At 34.3% G+C, this 23,827-nt stretch overlaps 1 protein-coding gene across 1 annotated transcript in view; it reads left to right on the top strand.

Annotated features, from left to right (window-relative positions):
* The window catches only part of LOC306880923 (protein unc-13 homolog A-like), a gene marked incomplete at both ends in the record, with an annotated part of 78,247 nt that overhangs the window by 41,790 nt on the left and 12,630 nt on the right, over positions 1-23,827 (top strand). Inside the window, 18 exons of the mRNA XM_079434730.1 lie at positions 210-351; positions 1,637-1,806; positions 2,148-2,263; positions 2,899-3,062; positions 9,067-9,220; positions 9,864-9,932; positions 10,049-10,138; positions 10,877-11,011; positions 12,489-12,616; positions 12,762-12,847; positions 13,870-13,996; positions 14,138-14,234; positions 15,164-15,307; positions 16,086-16,163; positions 16,443-16,520; positions 18,949-19,037; positions 19,393-19,542; positions 20,783-20,906. Of these exons, the coding sequence (XP_079290856.1) occupies positions 210-351; positions 1,637-1,806; positions 2,148-2,263; positions 2,899-3,062; positions 9,067-9,220; positions 9,864-9,932; positions 10,049-10,138; positions 10,877-11,011; positions 12,489-12,616; positions 12,762-12,847; positions 13,870-13,996; positions 14,138-14,234; positions 15,164-15,307; positions 16,086-16,163; positions 16,443-16,520; positions 18,949-19,037; positions 19,393-19,542; positions 20,783-20,906 (2,141 nt within the window). The remainder of the gene's footprint in view (positions 1-209; positions 352-1,636; positions 1,807-2,147; positions 2,264-2,898; positions 3,063-9,066; positions 9,221-9,863; positions 9,933-10,048; positions 10,139-10,876; positions 11,012-12,488; positions 12,617-12,761; positions 12,848-13,869; positions 13,997-14,137; positions 14,235-15,163; positions 15,308-16,085; positions 16,164-16,442; positions 16,521-18,948; positions 19,038-19,392; positions 19,543-20,782; positions 20,907-23,827) is intronic.

Genomic DNA, 23,827 nt, shown 5'->3' with positions numbered 1-23,827 from the left:
TTCAAATAGATGTAGCTCAGTCATTTTTTCGTCTGATTCTGAAAAATCATACATTATGTTGAAGGTCGTTTAATAGAGAATGTGAAAATTAAAAGAAAAATGTATTAATTAAAAACAACTTTTTTAAATATATTCTCATTGTGACTCATTTTGCCAGCACTGGTCACATATGTTTGCATCGTCTCTAAAGACATTATTTCCTCTGTCAGTGGACTGTGCTCAGGGTCTGCAGGCGAAGGATAAGACGGGTTCGAGTGACCCATACGTCACGGTTCAGGTGGGCAAAACCAAGAAGAGAACCAAGACCATCTACGGCAATCTCAATCCCATCTGGGACGAGAGCTTTCACTTGTGAGTTCATGAGCGTTCAATTTGAAGCAAAATGTGAAATCAAAAGTTTCTTTTTTTTTAATTTATTTTTTATTATCCAACTCTTTCTTTAAAAAATGTACATTGATTCAATGAGGTACGTAAGGTTTTGTTTTACTTATATGTACACAAGAAAAATTGCTTTTTTACAATAATATTATTTATAGCAACAAAATAACAAATAAAACAGAAATAAATAAATAAATAAAGCTTTCTTAAAAACAAAGAAATTGATCTTATGAATGATTCATCAGTGCAGTTTATTATCAAGAAAAAAGTAGTTTTAAGCATTGTTATTTTAGGTAATGTAGTATATCGTTATTTTTACTATTATTATTATTATTATTATTATTATTATTTAGTTTTCTTTTTCATTTAAGGTTTTGGTAATTTAGTTGTGTATCATATTTATTTCTTTATTTACTTTGTAAATATTGAATTACTGTATCTCGTATCTTGTCAGTGTGTGCACTTGCTTGGCCATTTTTAGTGATTAATAGGAAAGTGGGTTCAGCTGAATTCTAGCAGTGATTTGTTAGATGGGTATAAAAAAGGTTATTATACCGCGGCAGCCCTCTTAGTGTGAAGACCATCGACTCTACCGTACGACTCGCATTTGTAAATTTTATGTAATTTCTGTATTTTCTTAAATGTGTGTATAGAGTATTTACAGAGTGTTAACTTTTAGTTTTAGTTACTTTTTCTTATTTGTAAGTCGCTTTGGATAAAAGCGTCTGCTAAATGACTAAAAGTCAGTAAAAGTAAATATGTCTCTATTTTTTTATTAAGTTTTAGTTTTTAATTTGACTTGTTTTAATAATTTTAGTACCTCAGCTTGAGGGTTTTTTTTTTGCCCCAAGAAGGGTTATTTTATTATCATTGAGATACTAGTTTTTATTAATATTTTTAATTAGATTATTTTTTTTTCTCATTTTCTGTTTTCATTTTAATTAGTTCGATTTGTTTTTGTAATTTTGTTGGTTTTTGGGAATTTTTAATGTCTATATAGTTTTTATTTGTTTTTATTTCAGTTTTGGGTATTTTAGTACATCAACTTAAACTAAATGAAAATGAGAAATGTTTAATTTTTATTTTAGTTTATTTCGGTTAAAATTAATTTTATTTGAAGTAATAACAATGTTTTTAAGGATTTAGTTTTAGTTACAACAACCCTGATTTCGAGTAATGAAAATGTTTATATAATGTAAATGTTTTAAAGTTTTAGTTTTAATTAATGTTAGCCCATGTTGTGTTTCTGGTGTTGTAGTGAGTGTCATAACTCGTCAGACCGGATAAAGGTGCGCGTCTGGGATGAGGACGATGATATCAAGTCTCGTGTGAAGCAGCGGTTCAAGCGGGAGTCTGATGATTTCCTGGGACAGACCATCATTGAAGTGCGAACGCTAAGTGGAGAAATGGACGTCTGGTACAACCTTGGTGTGTCAGAGTCATTGCATGGTTATTTTAGCAGTAAACTCTTCACTATGCCATAGAAGAACCTTTTTTTATCTAAATGGTTCCATAAAGAACCTTTAACATCTGAAGAAACTTTCTGTTTCACAAATGGATCTTTGTGGCGAAAGAAGGTTCTTCAGATTATAAAAAGGTAAGAAAGAGATGGTTCTTTAAAGAACCCTTGACTGAATGGTTCTTTGTGGAACCAAAAATGGTTCTTCTATGGCATCGCTGTGAAGAACCTTTTGAAGCACCTTTATTTTTAAGAGTGTATCTCTATGAATATGGAGGAATTATTAGATTCTCTCTTTCTCTCTGAACAGACAAGCGCACGGATAAGTCGGCCGTATCCGGAGCGATCCGCATGCACATCAGTGTGGAGATCAAAGGAGAGGAGACTGTGGCTCCGTACCACGTTCAGTATACCTGCCTGCATGAGGTACATGCAAAAATCACACTTATTAAACAAACAACAGAAGTGAAGTTCTAAAAAACATTTTTGTAACATTTTTACACCATCCAGTCAGTTCATGATGGTTAAAATCAAATGTTGCCCTAATATTTATGAAGGCTGCATACATGAATCGATTTTTATCTCTTCTGTGTTAATGTGAGTTTTGTTGATTTATATTTTTGCTGCATCACTTTCAGTAGCTCTGCCCATTCTGAAATCTCATCAAAATTTGTCTACGGTTCTATCAATTTGCACAGAATATTCCTCACTTTCATTGAGGGTAGAAATTATGCTGGAAACCAGTGTTATTTTAGTATTAATTATATACTATTGTAATTTTTATTAAAATTATTAATAAGATTTTAATTTGTCATTTTTTATTTTTGCATTTATGTTTAATTTATTTTTATTTTAAGTTAGTAATTTGAACTTAATTGACCTTATTTCAGTTTAATTTCTATTTTATCTAATATTTATAATTAATTTTATATCAGCTTCATTTCAGTTAACAAAAATGTTTTTATTGATATTGAACCTGCTGGAAACCTGGTTAGGACGTGATGTAAAGAGCTTCATCCTCAGGATTAATCAGTGAGTCCTCTCCCCATGATGCTTTGCAGCACATCTTCCACTACACCACAGAGAAGCAGAACAGCGGCGTGGTGAAGATCCCTGATGCCAAAGGCGATGACGCCTGGAAAGTGTACTTCGATGAGACGGCGCAGGAGATCGTGGACGAGTTTGCCATGAGATACGGAGTGGAATCGATCTATCAGGCCATGACGTAAGCAGAGAACCAATGAACACTCCATATTTACAATACTGATAATTATATTGCTCACTTGAAATGATCAAACAAACAAGTGAATGCATGAAAGATAAACTCTTTCCAGAAAATGAACAGTGAAAGTAGGTGCTTAAATGTTAATTGTCAAAACTTGTTGACCTGTGGAGCCCCTCATAGGAAATGGTGATGGAAAAAATATAAGATAGGAGGAAAAATTATGATCATCGATTTAAAAAAGTGTGTATCGGATACAAGTTGGCATTTGCATCACGATGCTTTGTTTCTAACATATTTGCATCGATTTTTCTCAAGCGCGTTCTCTCATCGCTGCTGCTGCTGTGTGCATATGATGCATCACAACACTACAGAGACCTGACAAAAAGCAGTGATTAAAGTCCTTAATGTCGATCATGGATCAAATCGATTCACCATGGCAAACAGCGAATATATTTGTGCTGTTTAATGCATTTGAGACGTTGTGTTTTCCTCAGTGCATAACTGACATGTCACAGGTATATTTTTCATCTGTAAATGTTAGAAAGTCATGCAAACATATCCATTTTGCTGTCAGGAGTGAGCGAGTGAACAAGCACTGCTGCACTCATGCGCACTAAACAGACAGAGCGTCTACCTCCTTACCTGTGTCTACCCTCCGTTTTGTTTTCCGTTTTTGCTCAGTGTTTTTTGTTTCCGTTGTGCCCCATGGATCCCTTTGTCCGGCCCGAATTCCTCCTCCTCCTGCTGGAGCAGGGGGACAGATCTCTCGAGGGCCATACAAGACTGTTCCTAATGTTAGCTAACACCACCAGCTACCCGGACGACGCGGTCTGCTCATTTTATAATGCAAGCCTAAACACCGCGTGCAGACCGCTGTCGTCCGAAGATGGTCCTCGAGAGGATTTCGCCGCCTTTGTGGAGTGGACTCTGGCGAGAAACGGATCGCCCCTCACAGTCACCCCTGAGGATGATCTCGCCAGATCCACTCCAGACCCAGAGCCCAGCCCACCATCTCCCCGTGGTTCGGAGCACCAGCCCGAGCCTACCGATGACGGAGAGCCATTTCCCACCGCGATCTGCGAGCCAGCGCGAAACCGAGCGGATGATCGCCCCGGAAGTTGAGCCCAACCCGTCAGACCAGGTGCGAGAGCCGGCGTCAGTGCCCATCACGAGGGAGCAAGCCGTGGACGGTGTGAGCGCGGGGTGGAGCTCCGAGGGTGAGCTGAAGATAAATCTGGGACTGCTGGACAGAGAGGGGGCGTCCGATCCTCCAGTGCCCGCTCCTCGAAAATGCCCTCCTGTGCCTGCTCCTCGCAAGTGCCCTCCTGTGTCTCCGCTGGTCCCGTCCAGCTCTCCTGCTTCTCCGCTGGTCTCGTCCAGCTCTCTTGCGTCTCCGCTGGTTCCGTCCAGCTCCGATCCTCCAGAGCGCCCTCAAGTGCCCCCTCCTCCAGAATGCCCTCCTGTGCCCGCGCCTCGAAAATGCCCACCCTCTCCTGCCTCTTCCACCGCTGTCGTCTGGCAGCCCCCCTGCTCGCCCTCAGCCCCCTATCTGTACGGTGCGAGCCCCGTGGGTCTGCCATCCTCCAGCGTCGCCGGGGCTGGAGTATCCCTCGCCTCCAGCCTCCAAGGCCTGGACTCCGCCTCGGCCCGTAGACCCAGTGGCTCCACCTCGGCTCCTAGCTCCCTCAACTCCACCGTCACCCCTAGATCCCCCAGCTCCACCGGGCTCCCTCGTCCCTCCGGCTCCGCCTTGGTTGGGCATGCAAAACTGATATAAAAATGCATTTGTTGATGCAACCACGCTATTTGAACTTCCTTATATGCAAGTTTGAACTGTTTTGTCGAACCGTAGTTACACGGGATTCTCAAGTATGTCTCCGTACTCCGTGAACTACCGAACAAACCTACCGTCTGTGAAAACCCATAGATATGAAGCTGGATATGTGTGATACTAATGTTCAAAAGCATCAGTTTTCAAATCTCCCAGCATATTAAAGGGTTAGTTCACCCCAAAATGAAAATTAATTAATGTCATTAATTCAAGTCATTAATTACTCGCCTTCGTGTCGTTTCAAACCCGTAAGACCTTCGTTCATCTTTGGAACACAAATTAAGATATTTTTGATGAAATCGGAGAGCTATCTGACCCTGCATAGACAGCAACACAACTGAAACTTTCCCAGGTCCAGAAACGTAGTAAATACATCGGTAAAACAGTCCATGTGACATCAGTGACTCAACTTCAGATTTGCGACGCTACTTGCGCAAAGAAAACAAATAACATAATTTACTCAACCATTTTTCTCCCCTGAGTTACGTCTCAGAACGTATTTCACGTAATCAGCGTTGTTTACGTTCAGGGGGGGAAAGCGCAAGCATGAACGTAATCTGTGTAATAAGCATTGTTTACGCTTGGGGGAAAGCGTGCGTATGCATTGTGATACTCTCTAAAATTGCGGACGACGTAACTCGGGGGAGAAGAATGGTTGAGTAAATTGTTATTTTTGTTTTCTTTGTGCAAAAAAAAGTATTCTCGTAGCATCGCAAAACTGAAGTTGAGCCACTGATGTCACATTGTAACAGGGCTAGCTGTTACTAGTCTTCTTCTACTCCACTACCTGGTTAAATTACTTGTGGTTTCATATCTGGATCAGGAATAAAAGAAACTGAATAATTAACAGGCCCCAATTTTTTCTTAATTTTTGCTGGCCCTTTTTTCTTAATTTTTGCTGGCCCAAGAACTTGACTCTGTGGGCCTTTTTTCATTGGGATTACTTGAAGAGCACTTTCAGGACTCGTTGCTCCTTTTGTGTAGGGTTTTCTTCCACTCATCATCATTTGAGACTGTATTTGGGGATGTGAGCATTGACTGGGACACACTGAAGTCTGAAGATTTTTTTTGTTGTTGCCACCCTTTTTGTATTAATTCACATTTATCTGCAAACCATCTGTGGCTATATAGATGTGAAGTACTGTATTGGTGTTCTAGCATTTCTTTCTCATTCTTGTATTAAACACTGTATCATTTATAAAAGGTATAAAAACTAAATTTCAGTCATTGTAGTTTTGTGACAATACACTGAGAGATACACTGAGTAGTGCTATGTTGGTGGTTGGTGGGCCCCTCCTGATTTTTCATATAACTACATGCCTCAGTAGTGGACAAGTGGTTATAGCATGGACTGTTTTAACGATGTATTTACTACGTTTCTCGACCTGGGAACATTTCAGTTGTGTTGCTGTCTAAAATTATTTTCATCAAAATTATCTTCATTTGTGTTCCGAAGATGAATGAAGGTATTACGGGTTTGGAACGACATGAGGGCGAGTAATTAATGACAGAATTTTCATTTTGAGGTGAACTAACCCTTTAATATCGTTTTGAAGTCATAACATGGTATTCCTCAAGTAATTGTACGAAAATTAAGCTTTATTAATCGAAACTCTGTAAATTTGTGTGAAAAGGAATAAAAGGCGTTGGAGTATTACTGCCTCTAGAGTTCATTTCTTTTGGAAACTGAAGTGATATGCACTTATTGGTATGTATTTCACATCTCGCTAAAAAGTGCCCCGAGGTAAGTTTATGCCATGAGACCAGGTAGAAAATGAAAGCTGAAATAAAAGTAATGTTATTAAAATATTAATAAAAACTATGTGGATATGTAAAAAAAAAGACTTTAAGTTTACAATGAAAATGGAAAATATTAAAATTAGGGCTGTCAAACGATTATTTTTTTTTAATCGCAATTAATCGCAGAAGCTTCATAGTTAACTGCGATTAATCGTGGTTTGGATTGCACATGTAAAATTCTGTCATTTTGCATATCAAGGCAGTTCTAAGCCCGCATATTTTACCAGAGTTTTCAATGGGAATCAAAAGAACACATAAAATGTCCTTTTTGACCTTTTTTTTTATTAAAAAAAAAAAGTGCAATGTAGACCAACTTCCAAATATTAGGAGGAATAAAGTAACGCAGTGCTTACTTTGAGAGATTACATTTATCAGGCCACTCTCTTAAGCTACTTCAAAAATAAACAATAACATCATTAGCAAAACAATTCCTAGCTGGAAATAACAGCAATCAAGTGATATGTAACACTGGTAGGAAATTTCTAACTCGCTTATGACAAACAGAACAGTCTAAAACATTGACGGCCACAGCAATTATTGTTCCCCGCGATGGTAACGTGTAAGCTGGGTCAGAACTTGCCAACCTGATTACATCCCTGAGACCCGAATCTTCAACAATGTTGACTGGTCTGCAATCAGTTGCCACCCATCTGGCGATCGCTGTGGTTAACTTCTTTTCATCCAAGGGTCTGCTGCGACGCCCGCACTCAGGAATAGTTCTTTGGCGGGGTTGCGGCTTGCTTGGCGGGGAGGCGTCAGGTGAAACACCGGGGTGTTTCGCCTGGAGATGGTAACTTAGACTTGACGTGCTCCGATGGTAACTGAACTCCTTGAAACAAATGCTGCATTGTACCTTAGTGTTGTCAACGGAACCGTCTGATTTTTTTTTAAAGTTAAACAGGCCGTTTAAAAATCCGGTCATACTTTTTCTATCCATCACCTTTTACCGCTTCACAAACCAAAGGGGCTGACTACGGGCTAGTCAAAGGGACAAAACGGCTTACCTGAAATGCGATTAAAAAAAAAAAAACGCGTTATGGATTGTTTTTAACTAATCGCGATTAATGCATTAATGCTGACAGCCCTAATTAAAATGAGAACTTTATTAATAAAAACTATAACAGTACTGGTACTAAAATAACACTGTTTTCTCCAGATGAGTGAGAGTTCAGTGTTAGTATTTTATAAGTTTCATAGCTCAGGTGAAGATCATCTGTTCTTTCCTCTGGTGTCTCTGATGTTAATGAGCGTTGGTGAGCTGCTCGTCGAACACCTCATTAGCCTCCAGCCACCAAAGACGAGGACGGCAATAATAATGAGGACATGATTCATGTTCTGATCAGCAGTCAGATCACCCTGAGTCTCAGGAGATGCTGAGAGAAGTGTGTGTCGTGAGTGTGCTGGAACGGGAAAACTCAAGCCTCGTTTATAATCAATATTCCTCATCAGCTGGACGCTATCACGACCTGTCTTTAAAATGATGATAAATTTGATATATTTAGCAGAGTTCATGTTAGTAGTTGATGCAGAAATTGTAAAGCATCAATGAGATACGATTCGTTGTGAAAAATGTGAGTTTAACATTTTCAAATTGAATTAGGCGTCATTATGTGACAGTGTTGAGAAATATAGAGTATGACATTAAATTTAATTAATAGCATCTCTGATGATTTCAGGCAGAATTACTGTAATGTTATGCTGTTGTGGTTGAAAATGACTTGTATCATGGTAAAGATTTTGAATGAAAGTTGCTGATATCGTGGAAAACATTTTGGTTGAAAATTTTATTATTTGTGGGATTTTGGTAAAAAAAAAAAAAGACTTGTAATGTAAAGATTTTGAATGATAATGACTTTATTTTAACATTTTGATTGAAAAGCTATTTCATTATTGTAAAGATTTTATTTGAAAATTACTTATATTGTGGAAAAGATTTTGTTTAAATATTACTTTTACTGTTGCAAAGATTTTGATTGAAGATTACTTATTGTGGGATAGATTTTAGATGAACATTACTTGTATCATGGTAAAGATTTTGATTGAAAATACTTTTTATTGTGTTAAGATTGTAGTTGAAAATTACTTATATTATTGTAAATATTTTAGATAAAAATTACTTTTATCATGGTAAGGATTTTGGTTGAAAATTACTTGCATCGTTGAATAGATTTTGGCTGATAATTATGTATATCATGATAAAGATTTTGTTAGAAAATTACTTATATTGTGTATATTTTGGATCATATCGTCCACCTCTTATTTAACAGAGATCTGCTAGAAAGTCATCACATAATAGTCATAATTATGAATGCATAAATGAAAGTGTTTATCTTCAGTCCTGTAAGTAACCTTGTTCTCTGTGTTTGTGTTCAGGCATTTTGCGTGTCTGTCGTCGAAGTACATGTGTCCCGGTGTTCCTGCGGTCATGAGCACACTGCTGGCCAACATCAACGCTTACTACGCCCATACGACACAATCCTCCAACAACGTCTCTGCCTCCGACCGCTTCGCTGCCTCCAACTTTGGGGTCAGTTCAGATTTTAACCACATAATGACCTGCAAAACACTGTGTAGTACATCTCAGACACCTCGTTGTTGTGTTCTTGAGTTACACTAATGTTTGGGGTCAGTGAGATTTTTGTTTTTTTAAATAGGTTAATACTTTTATTCATCAAGCCTGCATTAAATTGATCAAAAGTGACAGTAAAGACATTTATAATGTGACAAAAGATTTCTATTTCAAATAAATTCTGTTGTTTTGAACTTTGTATTCATCTGTGAATCCTGAAAAATAAAATGTATCACAGTTTCCACAAAAATATTGTGCAGCACAACTGTGTTCAACATTGATAATAATCAGAAATGTTTGTTGAGCAGTAAATCAGTATATTATAATGATTCCTGAAGGATCATGTGACACTGAAGACTGGAGTAATGATGCTGAAAATACAGCTGCAGATCACAGAAATAAATTACGTTTTACAATATATTCTAACAATAAACAGTTATTTTAAATTGTAATAATATTTCACAATATTACAGTGTTTACTGTAATGTTGATCAAATAAATGCAGACTTGATGAGCAGAAGAGACTATAAAAAACATTAAAAGATCTTAACGCAAACTTTTGCTCCATAGTGTGTATTTTACATGGTTTTTTTTTGTGCAGAAAGAGCGCTTTGTGAAGCTTTTGGATCAGCTGCACAACTCCCTGAGGATAGACCTCTCTATGTACAGAGTATGTTCACATCTTCAATAATATACGACTGAACACTTGTACAGCTGACCTCTATATCTACTCATGAATTGTGTCGTAGAATCTGTGTTTGTCACAGTTGTGTGTGTTTGTTTCAGAATAATTTTCCAGCTAGTAGTCCTGAGAGGCTGCAGGATCTGAAGTCCACTGTAGATCTTCTGACCAGCATCACTTTCTTCAGGATGAAGGTTTGTTCTGGTCATAGATCTTTAATGATAAATTACATGATTTTTGCGTTATTAAATATTCCGCAACATGTATAGGCCTGTAATATAATAATTAAATTAGTTTTTATCCAAATGCCATTAGGGAACTAAATGCATAATTACAAAGGACTTTTTCTAATACTATGGACTATACCAGTGTTTGATGTCTTTATATTCTTTTCTTGCCACAAGGGTGTTGCATTTGAATCTCATTGTACAATCGTGCAATGACAATAAATTATTCCATTCAAATATTAAATAAAAATAATAAATAATGAAAATCATAAAAATGTATCATCTCAAGACAGAGATTCAAACAAACCTCCGTTTGCAACAGAACTAAAACATACAATTAGAAAAAATTTAATTAAAAATTTAAATTGCAAATAATAATGATAATAAATAATATAGTAAATAAAATACATTAATAATAATTTGAAAAATGCAATGAAACAACCCTTAAACTTTTTATAAGATAAAAAGAGAAAAATATATATATAAATACATAAAGTTAATGCTTTTTTCTGGTAATGGGTCTTAAATAATTTAATGACATGCTTCGTGAGTAGTTGTGTCTTTTTCCTTCTCTGAAATGTTTATTCAAATTCCGATGGTGCTCAATGTTTTATTACTCTTCAGCAACATTTATAGGCTTTAAAGCCTCTGAGTGTAAATGTGCATCTCATCACCAAGAGGAATCACTGTTGTGTGTGTTTTCAGGTCCAGGAGCTGCAGAGTCCACCAAGAGCGAGTCAAGTCGTTAAAGACTGTGTGAAAGCGTGTCTCAACTCAACCTACGAGTACATCTTTAATAACTGCCACGAGCTCTACAACCGGGAATACCAGAATGACCCAGTGAGTATGTGTGTGTGTGTGTGTGTGTTTTAAAAGCCACTGAAAATTGCATGAGAAAGCGCAGCTGTAGAAATTAAAGCCTTGCCTTGCCTTATCTGTGCAATCCCTGTGTAACTTTGAGATACTATTGTAGTTTTTATTAACATTTTAACTTTTAAATTAAAATTTTAGTAATTTTAAATTTTTAACAAAGGTTTTTATTTTATTTCATATATTTTGTTTCAGTTATCATTTATTTTATTTCAAGTAATGAAAATGCTTTTTTAAATTATTTTATTTCAATGATAATAATCCTGTCCCACTCTTTTTTTTAATCTTCTGTTGGAACCTTGTTAAATGTTTAGAATTTTTAAACTTTTGAAAGTTCTGTTGGAAGCTTTGGTTTAAGCGAGAGCATCACACTGGACTGAATGAGTTTGTGTTTGTCTCTTCATGCTGGTTTGATGCTGTTTAGTGATTCACATTCAGAGCGCCGCGAGCGCTGAAGTTCTTCTCATGGAAAATGAAATATTGATTATGGTGGAGGTTTTGTAGCAGTTATGAATGGAGAAGAAGCGCAGTGTGACGTGTGTTTATCGCTCTCGCTCTCTCTGCACTTCCACTGCAGAACTTTATTAGTAAGATGGAAGACGCGTCTGGAGTTTTTGACACCTCATAACCGCAGCGCTGACTGATGCTCCTGGTGTGTGTGTGTGTGTGATATGAGATGATAATGGGCCGTACACACAGGAAGCATTCTTGCATGCTCTCTGCATTATTTTTTTAATTGCCAATTTGTGTAAATGGGCGTCTTTCTCCAGTAACCGTGAGCTGCATGACTGCTGCTTGAGAAACTACACGTTTCTAAAAAATGATGGAGAGAAATATATAAACATACTTAAATCAAGATATTATTTAGGTCATTTTGCATAGTAAACAAGTCTTGCTTTCTGAAAAATCGAATCAAAATGAAGAGCGTTTCAGCAAATATCTGCCAATAGGGTCAGAAAAATCGACTTATTTTCCCTTTGATTTGTTTAAATTTTTTTGACCCCATTTTATTTGCTTATTTTTCTTTCTTGTCAATTATTTGTATGTATTAATATTGCTGTAACTGGAGGTTTGTTTGAATCTCTGTCTTAAAATGTATTTTCTATCATTTATTTATATATTTAATAATTTTTATTTATTTAATTTTTAAAATCTTTTTCTCTCTTACCTTCTTTTCTAATGTTACATTTTTATTTCTGTTGTAATTTGAGGTTTGTGTGAATCTCTGTTTTGAGATGTTTAATTGTGTATGATATTTTATTTATTTTGTTTGTTTATATTATATTGTTTATTATTTAGATACTTTATCTCTCTTCACTTCTTTTCTAATGTTATGATTTATTTTTGTTGTAACTGTTCTGTTTTTACGGTGCTGGTGTCTTCTGTTGAAGTGTGTTTGTATTGGTATATTTTACATGATATCTCTCTTGTCTGTGTTCATATGCAGTCGAAGACGGTTCCTCCTGATGAACAGGGGCCGAGTATTAAGAACCTGGACTTCTGGTCCAAACTCATCACCCTCATTGTTTCCATTATAGAGGAGGACAAGAACTCCTACACGCCCTGCTTGAACCAGTGAGTGTGTGTTCAGACCTGAGACATTATGATATTCCAGAATGATCCTTTACCAACCTGAACCCAGTGGTTAGAGTAATATACAATAACAAAAGCAAGTTATATAACTGATCTGAAGGAAACTGAGCCTGTGTTCCTCCTGCAGGTTCCCTCAGGAGCTGAACGTGGGAAAGATCAGTGCGGAGGTGATGTGGAACATGTTTGCTCAGGATATGAAGTACGCCATGGAAGGTAAACACTGACTAAACACTAAACCTCTAACAAATGTTTGCTCTCGGATGAGAAACTGAAAAATAATATTACCACTAAATGGTGAGTTTCTTGTTAACATGTTCTATTCATATATATATATATATATATATATATATATATATATATATATATATTATTATTACAATTATTGTTGCTTTTGTTAAAATAGTCACAAGATAAATATTCAGATTTTTTCCCCCAGTAGTCTGTTTTATTCAAACTATGAACATTTTTGCATTTAGATACAGAAGAACTTTGCCTGTTGAATATTAAAAACAAATGAACAAACAAACAAAAAATCTGGATCTCCATGTCTGCCATGCAAATCAGCTGTTCCTGCTCATCACCCGACTGGATCTCTTCTCTCCACTTTCCCTAATTGCAGATTCAATTATTAGATCTGTCAGCATAAATATTTTTACACTTAGATTTTTTGGGGGGAATCAAACTGTAACACCGTGTGTCCCAACAAGACATGACGCGACGCGATAAAAAGTATCTTTTCCATGTAATTTTTGTCCTAACCACCCACGACAGAGACACGTGACAATAAGCGACACGAATCCTATTTTAGAAATGTTTTTTATTTTCTGTGACGTCGCGGCAGGAACATTTGAACTGTTTACTGTCGGGGATTTGTCATGCAGCATCACTGAATATAATAAATTCTATTGTATTTTAGACACAGTGTAAGTTAATGTCGCTTTCTGATGCTGCGTTTGAATTTTCATGCCACATTATTTGAAATAAGCCAAACATTTTTCTCCGGCCCGCGGGCCGCCTATTGAGGATCCATGATTTAGGGTCTGTATGACTCTCTATCTTGCGATATTTAACTGCATTTTTCTAATAATAATTAATTAAATCATTAAAGCAAGTGTTAAAAGGGCTGGAATCAAGCTCTACTTCTGTTCAAGCAATCATAATAAGTGTGAAATCAGTCTTGTAATCATATCTGTGATGAATATCCTGTTGTCTGTGATGTACTTCCTGTCTCTCAGAACACGAGAAACACAGGCTGTGCAAGAGCGCCGATTACATGAACCTGCACTTCAAGGTGAAGTGGCTCTACAACGAATACTGCAAAGAGCTGCTGTATTTCCAGGACTGCGTGCCGGAGTATCCAGCGTAAGCTGTTTCTAGTCAAGAGTCACTATTACTGACTTGATCCGACTCCTCACACTAAATATTAAATGCAGTGGTCATCAGGGAACTGCATGCATACAAAAAATCTGCATGCTGCAAATAGTTTTGTCTTTGTTTTGACAGATGGTTTGAGCCCTTTGTGATCCTGTGGCTGGATGAGAATGAGGAAGTTTCCAGAGATTTCTTGCACGGCGCTCTGGTCAGAGACGCAAAGGACGGGGTAAATATCAGGGGTATACAGTTGTATTTTTAGAAGTGAGATGTTTGGGTGATACACAGAGGAGAGTTTAACACCTCCATCAGTCTTTAGAGTCCAATTACCATAACACACACACACACACACACACATAGGCCTTTCTGATGCATACTGCATAAAAACATGGCAAGTAATCCTTAAAATTCCAATTAGACATGGGACGTGACATACGCTGCTTAAATTTAAAAGTCTCTTCTGCTCACCAAGGCTGCATTTATTTGATTAAAAATACAGTAAAATTTTGAAATATTATTACAATTTAAAATAGCTGTTTTCTGTGTGAATATGTGTTAAACTGTAATTTATTTCTGTGATGCGCAGCTGTATTTTCAGCATCATTACTCCAGTCTTCAGTGTCACATGATCTTCAGAAATCATTATAATATACTGATTTACTGATCAAGAAACATTTCTGATTATTATCAATGTTGGAAACAGTTGTGCTGCCCAATATTTTTGTGGAAACTTTGATACATTTTATTTTTCAGGATTCACAGATGAATAGAAAGTTCAGCATTTATTTGAAATAACATTATAAATGTCTTTACTGACACTTTTTCAGCTATGTAATGCATCCTTCCTTACTGACACCAAACTTTTGAACAACCAGAAATTAATTAAAAAAAAATGTTTTTTGTCAGCCGAACCGTTTTGATCTAAAATACTTTAAGTAAAATAAACTTAAGTTAATATTTCAATAATTTAACATCACATTCGCATGTTAACGGTTCTCTGATATCAGTTAATAGTCACTTGACATGCAGATAAAAAATATTTCATCTTTTTTAGTAAGCGTTTCATTTAGTTTTTTATTTATTGTGCATTCTTATGATAAAACATCTTTTCAACACCTCACAAACTCTGCTCTTTTATCCTGCTCATTTCTCCTACAGTTCCAGCAGACGTCGGAGCACGCGCTCTTCTCCTGTTCAGTGGTGGACGTCTTCTCTCAGCTCAACCAGAGCTTCGAGATCATCAGGAAGTTGGAGTGTCCTGATCCTCAGATCGTTGGGAATTACATGAAGAGGTTTGCTAAGGTGAAGTCAAGCATAACTATTATTATTATTGTTATTGCACAAACAGTATTTAGGTTTAGTGAAACATCATGCACTAAAGTATTAAAGATCAGTATGTGCATCATCCTTCAACATTTTGTTTTTTATCAATATATTTATTATTTTCACATCAGCAATGTACAAGTAAACATGGTTTTCTAGCCACCCTAGACCGAACACTTAAATGGGCATTATTGCGAGGCATTGAGCAGATGTGTAACATAAAATAAATAGCAATAGTAATGATAAATAAAGAGGTTGAAGTAAAGAAGCGTTACACTGTCACATCAGCAATTTCAGTCAATGTAACATCCAATTTATGCATATATGCAATAAATTTGCATATATGCATAAATTGTTGAAGAACTGATTCATCCCCAAATAACATAAATCTCAGATCAGATGGAAGCTTAACATGAACTATTTTATCAATAGTTTATTATGTTTCTCCAATAGGGTTTAAGCAAGTCCAAAACATATGCAATAATGTACCAACCTTCAACATTCTGAATATGAATCACTTATCTTCCAGGTGTATAATATATCCTGTGTATAATATTGAACTGTATTAATCTATGCCTACTATTAAATGAAAATGTTAAAGCACTTTTACAGATGAGAAATACAAGTATCTTGTTCAAAAGTACATTCCAGATTTTTTTTCCCATTTAATTCTTGAAGATGATATATCCTCCCCGTCCTTCAGCATTTGTGAGATATAAATAATTCCTCTAATCGTGACTGTTTTTCTTTCTTTCAGACCATTGGAAATGTTCTTCTGTCTTACGCCGACATCATTGCCAAGGATTTTCCCACTCACTGCAAGAAGGAGAAAGTGGTGCGTCACATTAATGCATTTAGATATAATATTGCATTAGAACACACTCATAATAAAGTCTGTGTGTGAGTCATTAGATGGAGTTACAGTAATTAGCTGACTGGCTTGAATTGCTCCCAGAGGAAGAAAACGCATGCACAATGGTCTAGCGAGACTCATTCAGCTCACAGCACTTAATGAAGCTGTCACATTTAGCACTATTCCTCACTATGGCTGCAGGGATTTCTTTTAATAGCGTGCATTAATGTTGTTTAACCTTCTCTGTTCTGTTATTTTCAGCCTTGCATCCTTATTAATAATATCCAGCAGCTGCGAGTTCAGCTGGAGAAGATGTTTGAGGCCATGGGAGGGAAAGACGTGAGTTCATGCACGTTAAAACATGCTATTTTAAGGAAATAGTTCACCTAAAAGTAGCATAAAATTGGTCTGTGATATGATAGTTTTGTGTGAGAAATGGACACAAATGGACATTATTGCTCTCCACTGCAGCTTACAAATTGTAATTTTTAGTATTTTGGTGTGAAGTCTGCTCACCAAGGCTGCATTTATTTAATCAGAAGTACAGTAAAAATTGTTAGATATTATTATAATTTAAAATAGCCATTTTCTGTGTGAATATGTGTTAAAATATAATTTTTTTTCTGTGATGCGCAGCTGTATTTTCAGCATCATTACTCCAGTCTTCAGTGTCACATGATCCTTCAGAAATCATAATAATATGCTGATTTGCTGCTCAAGAAACATTTCTGATTATTATCAATGTTGAAAACAGTTTTTATTTTTGTGGAAACCTGATATATTTTATTTTTCAGGATTCTTTAATGAATACAAATTTCAAAAGAACAGCATTTATCTGAAAAATAAATATTTTGTAATATTCTGCCACTTTTGATCGATTTAATGCATCCTTTCTGGATAAAATAAATTATTTCTTTCAAGAAAAAAATGCCAAACTTACATAGCCCAAACCAAAAACATAATATATAATATAATTAAAAAATGTTTTTAAAAACGTGCCTTTTTAACTTCATGCAATATATCTAGTGTTGTTAAGACAGATGTTTGTCATTTTTAAACCAAACCTTTGTAACATTACAGATGTCTTTACTGTCACTTTAATGCAATTTAATGCAATTTCTTTCAAAAAAATTTATAAAATGAAAAGATACCACTGACCCCAAACTTTTAATAGTGTATATGGAAGTGCAAATGAGATATGACATCTTGCATTTTCAAGATTTACATTTGCATTATGTAGAAATGATTGTTTTTGTATGTTGCACACATGAACTAAATAGGACAATAATGCAATTACAACATTCAAATCTATAACGCAGCTGTTTCCGATGGAGATCTATGCTGTTTTCATCCATAAATCTCTCATTTAGCAACTTTTCCATTATCCATCTATTCATCATCCCATTCATTCCCTCCTTCTCTTCTGAGTCATCCAGCAGTAAAACATCCCACGCTCCTCCTTTAGCACCATCTCTGACTCATTTCTGTTTTACTTCCTGTTCAACTTTCCTCACATCAGTCGCATAGTCATTCGGCTCGTGTCAAACATGTTTGCCAGAAAGCTCATTATTCTTGCTTTCTCACAGCATTTGCGTTGACGTCATGCATCATGTATGACTGATATCATAAATGCTCCCTGACAAACAATCCCATGCATGAATATTCATGACGTAATGCATCATTCAAATGCATTATAAATGTTGGTCAGCTTTAATAGTCTGATTCACTGCAGGCACATTTCTGGATTGCCATTATTCACTGAATATTCAATAAATCAACAGCATTCTCAAAAAGATTTGCTGGATTTCACAGTGGGGGCGGAGCCTCAGTGTTAAACCAATGCCATTGGCTGGAACGAGAGGCGTGATGTCATCAGTCTAGTCACATATATTTACATACTATACAGATTTTAAAGCAGTTTCACATTAATAAACAGGAACATACGCTAATAATGTTAATGATGTAAACTTGATCAGTTATGAAACAAATTCAGTTTGATCTAAAAAGCAGCTCTACTGAAGACAATAGTCATTATTCAGCTCAGTTCAATTCAATGTTGATTTAATTCAGTTCAAATAACAGTGTAAATGTTGCAAAATGAGTTAATGAAACAAATTTAACTCAAAATATTTAACAAAAGTATAAAGTATCAATTCAGTCCAAGTTTTGTTCTCATCTGATAGAGTCAGTTTGAGTTATTATGAGTAAAACTAAAACTATAAAAAAAATTGTTACTTGAAAAAAGTTAACAAAATAAATAGAATTTTTTTATATTTTATTCAATTTATTTATTTTATTGTGTTTGATTTGTATTAAAATAACTAAAACTGAACTAAAAATAATAATACTTATATAGACATTAAAAAATATATAAAATTTACATTAAAAATATCAAAACTGACAAAAAACAGAAAATATAAACCAAGTCAAGCTATTAATAAAAACTATAATAGCATAAAAGTACAATAATAACTAAAACTGAAATGAAAAACAATAAATAATAAATAGACATTTAAAAAAATGACAAAAACAATAAAAAACAAAATTACTAAATGTAATCAAAAATGTAAATAAAAACAGAAAATATTAAAATAAAAACTAATTCAAACTATTAATATAAACTTTAATAGTATCTCATTGATATTAAAATAACACTGGTGTCAGTGCAGTTAAATAGATAATATTACTGAATATTAATTGTCTTCTAAACCTCAGCTGAGCAAGTCAAAGTTTTTCAGATTCAAACTCATAATTATGGTTTTTGCAGTTAAACGTGGAGGCCAGTGACTTTCTGAAGGATCTACAAATCAAGCTGAACAATGTGATGGATGAACTCAGCAGGATTTTTGCAGTGAGGTTGGTTTAGAGTATTGGAATATTCACAGAGTTATTAAAGTGCAACAGTCATATTTCTAGAAGTAAAAATCCATTAATGTTTCTACAGAGATTGTAGTAATACATCTAATTTATAACTAATGTTTTAAAAGAAAAAATAATGTTTAAAACCTTAATTATATGTGCAATGCTACATAAGATAATCAAAGATATTATCAATGTTGAATGCTCCCCAATATTTTTCGAAGCCATGATACATTTAATTTTTTAGGATTTACAGATGAATAGAAAGTTCAAAAGAACAGAATTTATTTGAAATAGGAATCATAATAATAATATTATAAATGTGTAAGATAATTCTGTGGTGTGTCTGCAGTTTCCAGCCACACATCGAGGAGAGCGTGAGGCAGATGGGAGATATTCTCAGTCAGGTAAAAGGAGCAAACGTACCTGCTAACGGCAACGGCAACTTAGCACAAGACGCCGACAACGTCCTGCAGCCCATCATGGACTTCCTGGACAGCAAGTGAGCAACACACAAGTCACATGATCACTGTATAGTGATGAGAAAATGCAGTTTGTCAGGCGATGAGCTACTCATAATTAAAACTAGTTAAACTACAGTCAGGTAGATGACTACACTAATATAGATCAGTGTTTCCCAACCACTGTGCCGTGGAAAATTATCAAACTTCTTCTCAATTTCATTATTATTATTTTAAATCAGTGGTATTGGTCATCGTTATACGGTGGCTGAGAGCTCAACGTGCTGCAAATAGAAAAAAAACACCTGCAAATTCAGAAAACAACTTCATCAATTTTACAACACATGCAATTTAAAAAAATTGCATTAAAAACTATTTATATTTTTATGTATGCCTACATTTAAATATGAATGAACTAATTTAAATAAAATAAAATAAAATTATTAAATTAAATCTAAGAAATGAATATACAATTTTAAATGTTGCATTTAAAAAAAACTTAAATTTATGAGCTTCTGAATGTTACTTTTTGCACAGCTTGATCTCCGATCTCTGTGTGCGAGTGGTGTGTGTGTGTGTGCGCGCGCGTGTGTGTGCGAGTGGTGTGTGCGCGTGTGTGTGTGCGCGTGTGTGTGTGCGTGTGTGTGTGTGCGTGTGCGCGCGCGTGTGTGTGCGTGTGTGTGTGTGCGCGTGTGTGTGTGTGCGCGTGTGTGTGTGTGCACACTCGCATCAATTAAAGCAGCGCATTAATGTAGAACGGTGATTAGACTGATCGGCTTTAATGCATTGGCCTTGTCTCACACACACACACACACATACATAGGGCCTACAGTGGTGTTCAGTATGGTCACACTGTATATCTGTTATTCAAGAAACTTTTGAAAAGTTTAAAAAAACATTTATGAAAAAATCTTCAAAAACTATTTGCATGAAAATCTAATATTTTTTTTTATCATATTATTTAAAAATGTTTAGACCTATGCACTGTATAAATACAGAATACATTAAAAAGGGGGGGGTATTGACACAGTGGTTGATTCTATTCTATCTGTTTTCTTTTTATTTGTTATAATTATTATAATTTAAAAAAACTTACTACGTGTACTGCGTTAAGCTAACTGAGACTTGTTGTAGCTCTTTTGTTGGTTTTGATTGCTTCTATTGTCCTCATTTGTAAGTCGCTTAATTTTTATATCTGAGTTTTTTATTATTTATTTCAGGTTTTGTGACTTTGCACTTGTTAATTTCTGTTAATAATGCTGTGGTTTCTTCTTCCCACAGTCTGACTCTGTTCGCTAAGATCTGTGAGAAGACGGTTCTTAAGAGGGTGCTAAAGGAGCTGTGGAAGCTGGTGATGAACACCATGGAGAAAACCATCGTCCTGCCGCCACTGACCGACCAAACGGTGTGTGTTTATACACACTCACACCACACAAACACTGCTGCAGCATCACAGTAACAGGAATTGTTAGGACGCTATGATGGTACAATGTGCAGTCGCAATTTAGTACCATGGTATTTCTTTTCTCTTTCCTTTTTATTCTCCATGACTTTTTACAGTAGTTTTTAATAAATTAGATGAGGATTTTATTTTTCTATATATTTTTTTTACATATTGATTAAAATATATATACAGTGGTGTGAAAAGTGTTGGCCCCCTTCCTGATTTTTTATTTTATTGCATGTTTGTCACACTTTAATGTTTCAGATCATCAAACTAATTTAAATATTAATCAGAGATAACACAAGTAAACATTTTTTCACACAGGGCCATGTGGGTTTGGATTTTGTTTTCCCTTCATAAAAAAAACCTTCATTTAAAAACTGCATGTTGTTTACTTGTGTTGTCTTTGATTAATATTTAAATTTGTTTGATGATCTGAAACATTAAAGTGTGACAAACATGCAATAAAATAAAAAGTCAGGACACTTTTTCACACCACTGTATATATATATATTAGTGCTGTCAAATGATTAATCATGATTAATCGCATCCAAAATAAGTTTTTGTTTACATAATATATATGTGTGTATTGTGTATATATATTATGTATATATAAATACACATGCATACAGTATATTTAGAAAATATCTACATGTATATATTTATATTCATATAATTTAATTTACATATAAATATATTTAATATATAAACATAACATATTTTCTTAAATTATTTTTCCTTATATATATATATCCACTATAGAAAGTTACATGACTTTTTTTTTTTAAATGCTGTACTAATTCCTGGTGATGTACCCATTTTTTTTTTTTTTTTTACAGAAAATCCAAAACTAAAGTTTTTATTTTGCAAAAACTGAAGAAGTTTACTTAACAGTCAATTAATTAATCTAATTACTTTAATAATCAACACTCTAATAAAAAGCCAAGAGAGCTTTTCTTTGCATAATAAAGAAATAAAAAATATTTATCCACTATAGAAATTCACACAACATTTTACAATATTTGTTTATTTTCATGGCTTTTCCATGCCTGATATTTCCAAGACTATCCACAGTTTATATACTAGTGATGCACTGAAATGATTGTTTTATAGAAACACCAAAATAAAAAAAATAATTATTTAGCTGAAAACTGAAATTAAATAAAATAATCAATTTAATTAATTCATTAATAAATCAACACTCAAAAACAAAGTAAAAGATAGCTTTTTAAGAATATAGCGCTCAAAGAAAGACAGTCAAGAGAGCTTTTTCTTTGCAGAATAAATAAAAAATGTTTACCCACTATAGATTTCCATGACTTTATCATGATTTATTTTCATTAATATTCCAGGCCTGATATTTCCAGGCACCAAAATATTTTTTTTATTGGAAACACAACGTTTACATTTAGCTGAAAACCAAAAATAAATATAATTTATTATTATTTTTTAGTTTTTATATAATTGTACTTTAATTTTTTAAGTGATCAAATGCACTCACTTATGTTCTGCATACTAGGGGTCTTTGATTAAGTGGGTGGGATTTTGTTGATGATTGATCAGATTTCTATAGGAGCCCGTGTGTTGCCATGGTAACACACATGATCCTGTACTTTAAAATGCTCTGATGATGGCAGCATAAATCCTCCATGCAGATCAATACTAACTGCTCAACACTCCTCATCCATTAACTGTGATCCATCAGTGTGAGTCTGGGTTAATGCTGATGTGCTGAGAGACTCCAGTCACACAAACCTAGTCAGCTGCCTACATCAAAGCTTCACTGCCAACACAAAGCCTAATTATGCTGCCTTCTAAGAAACCTTGTTTGACTAAAATCTAAAGCAGCTTTGCATGTATATGTCACAGAGAAGAATATCCCAAAATTGCCAAAAGGCAAGTTTATTTGTAAAGTGCATTTCATACACAATAGTAATTCAAGGTGCTTTAATATAAATGCTTAAAGCATTAAAATAAAAATGCTTAAAAAATTGCAGTCAATAGAAATGTGCATAAAAAGAAAAAAGAACAGCAAAAAGTAAGAAAAAATAGATTTATATACTGTTGTGTAAATATATTTATAATTTAAAAGTATTTATTAATATATATTCAAATATTTATAATATAAATGTAATAAGTAATAATTCATTAGAATTATAAGTATTATTATTATTATTCAATATTATTATTAATTATATTCTTCAATTATTTAAAAACGCATTTAATAAAAGTAATAAAAATATAATTGCAAGTAAATATAATTTAATTAATTAAATATAATATAATTTAAGTAGTAATTACATTTAAAATTAATTAATTAAAGATTATTACTAGTAATAAATAAGGAAACAAATCCCAATTTTTTTTATGTTTATTTTTATAGCACATTTCATACACAATAATAATTTAGCTTTACTTAAAATATATTTTTTAAAATTGTGATAAGTTGGGTAAAAACAATAAAACAATAAAAAGTAAGAAATACAAATTTTGGGGGAAAATAAATCCAATATGGTGGACGAATGCATATGTTTTTAATTTAAATGTCTTTATTAATATATAAATGTATTAGTGTATTTATTATAACATAAATGTACTTTTGTTAAATGTATAATTTCAATTCTAATTGGAAAATAAAATGTAATTGGATATTATAATAAATATTTTAATAAAATATACTAATTGGAAAATATATATTTATTTTACTAAATATTTGTATGTGGTGTATTTTTATCACATTGAAATATAAGTAGCAATATTTATGTGGAGTTGCTGCCTGTGAGAGCGTTTCAAATCATTCTTGTGTTCCATTTGCTGCCTTAGAAGTCAGCTGTCTGTGTAGGGCACTAGGTTTTGGAACAATTACCATTTCAACATCTGAT

Source organism: Barbus barbus (assembly GCF_936440315.1).
Source record: "Barbus barbus genome assembly, chromosome: 15".
Classification (NCBI taxonomy): domain Eukaryota; kingdom Metazoa; phylum Chordata; class Actinopteri; order Cypriniformes; family Cyprinidae; genus Barbus; species Barbus barbus.
This window is presented reverse-complemented; position numbering and strand designations above follow the sequence as displayed.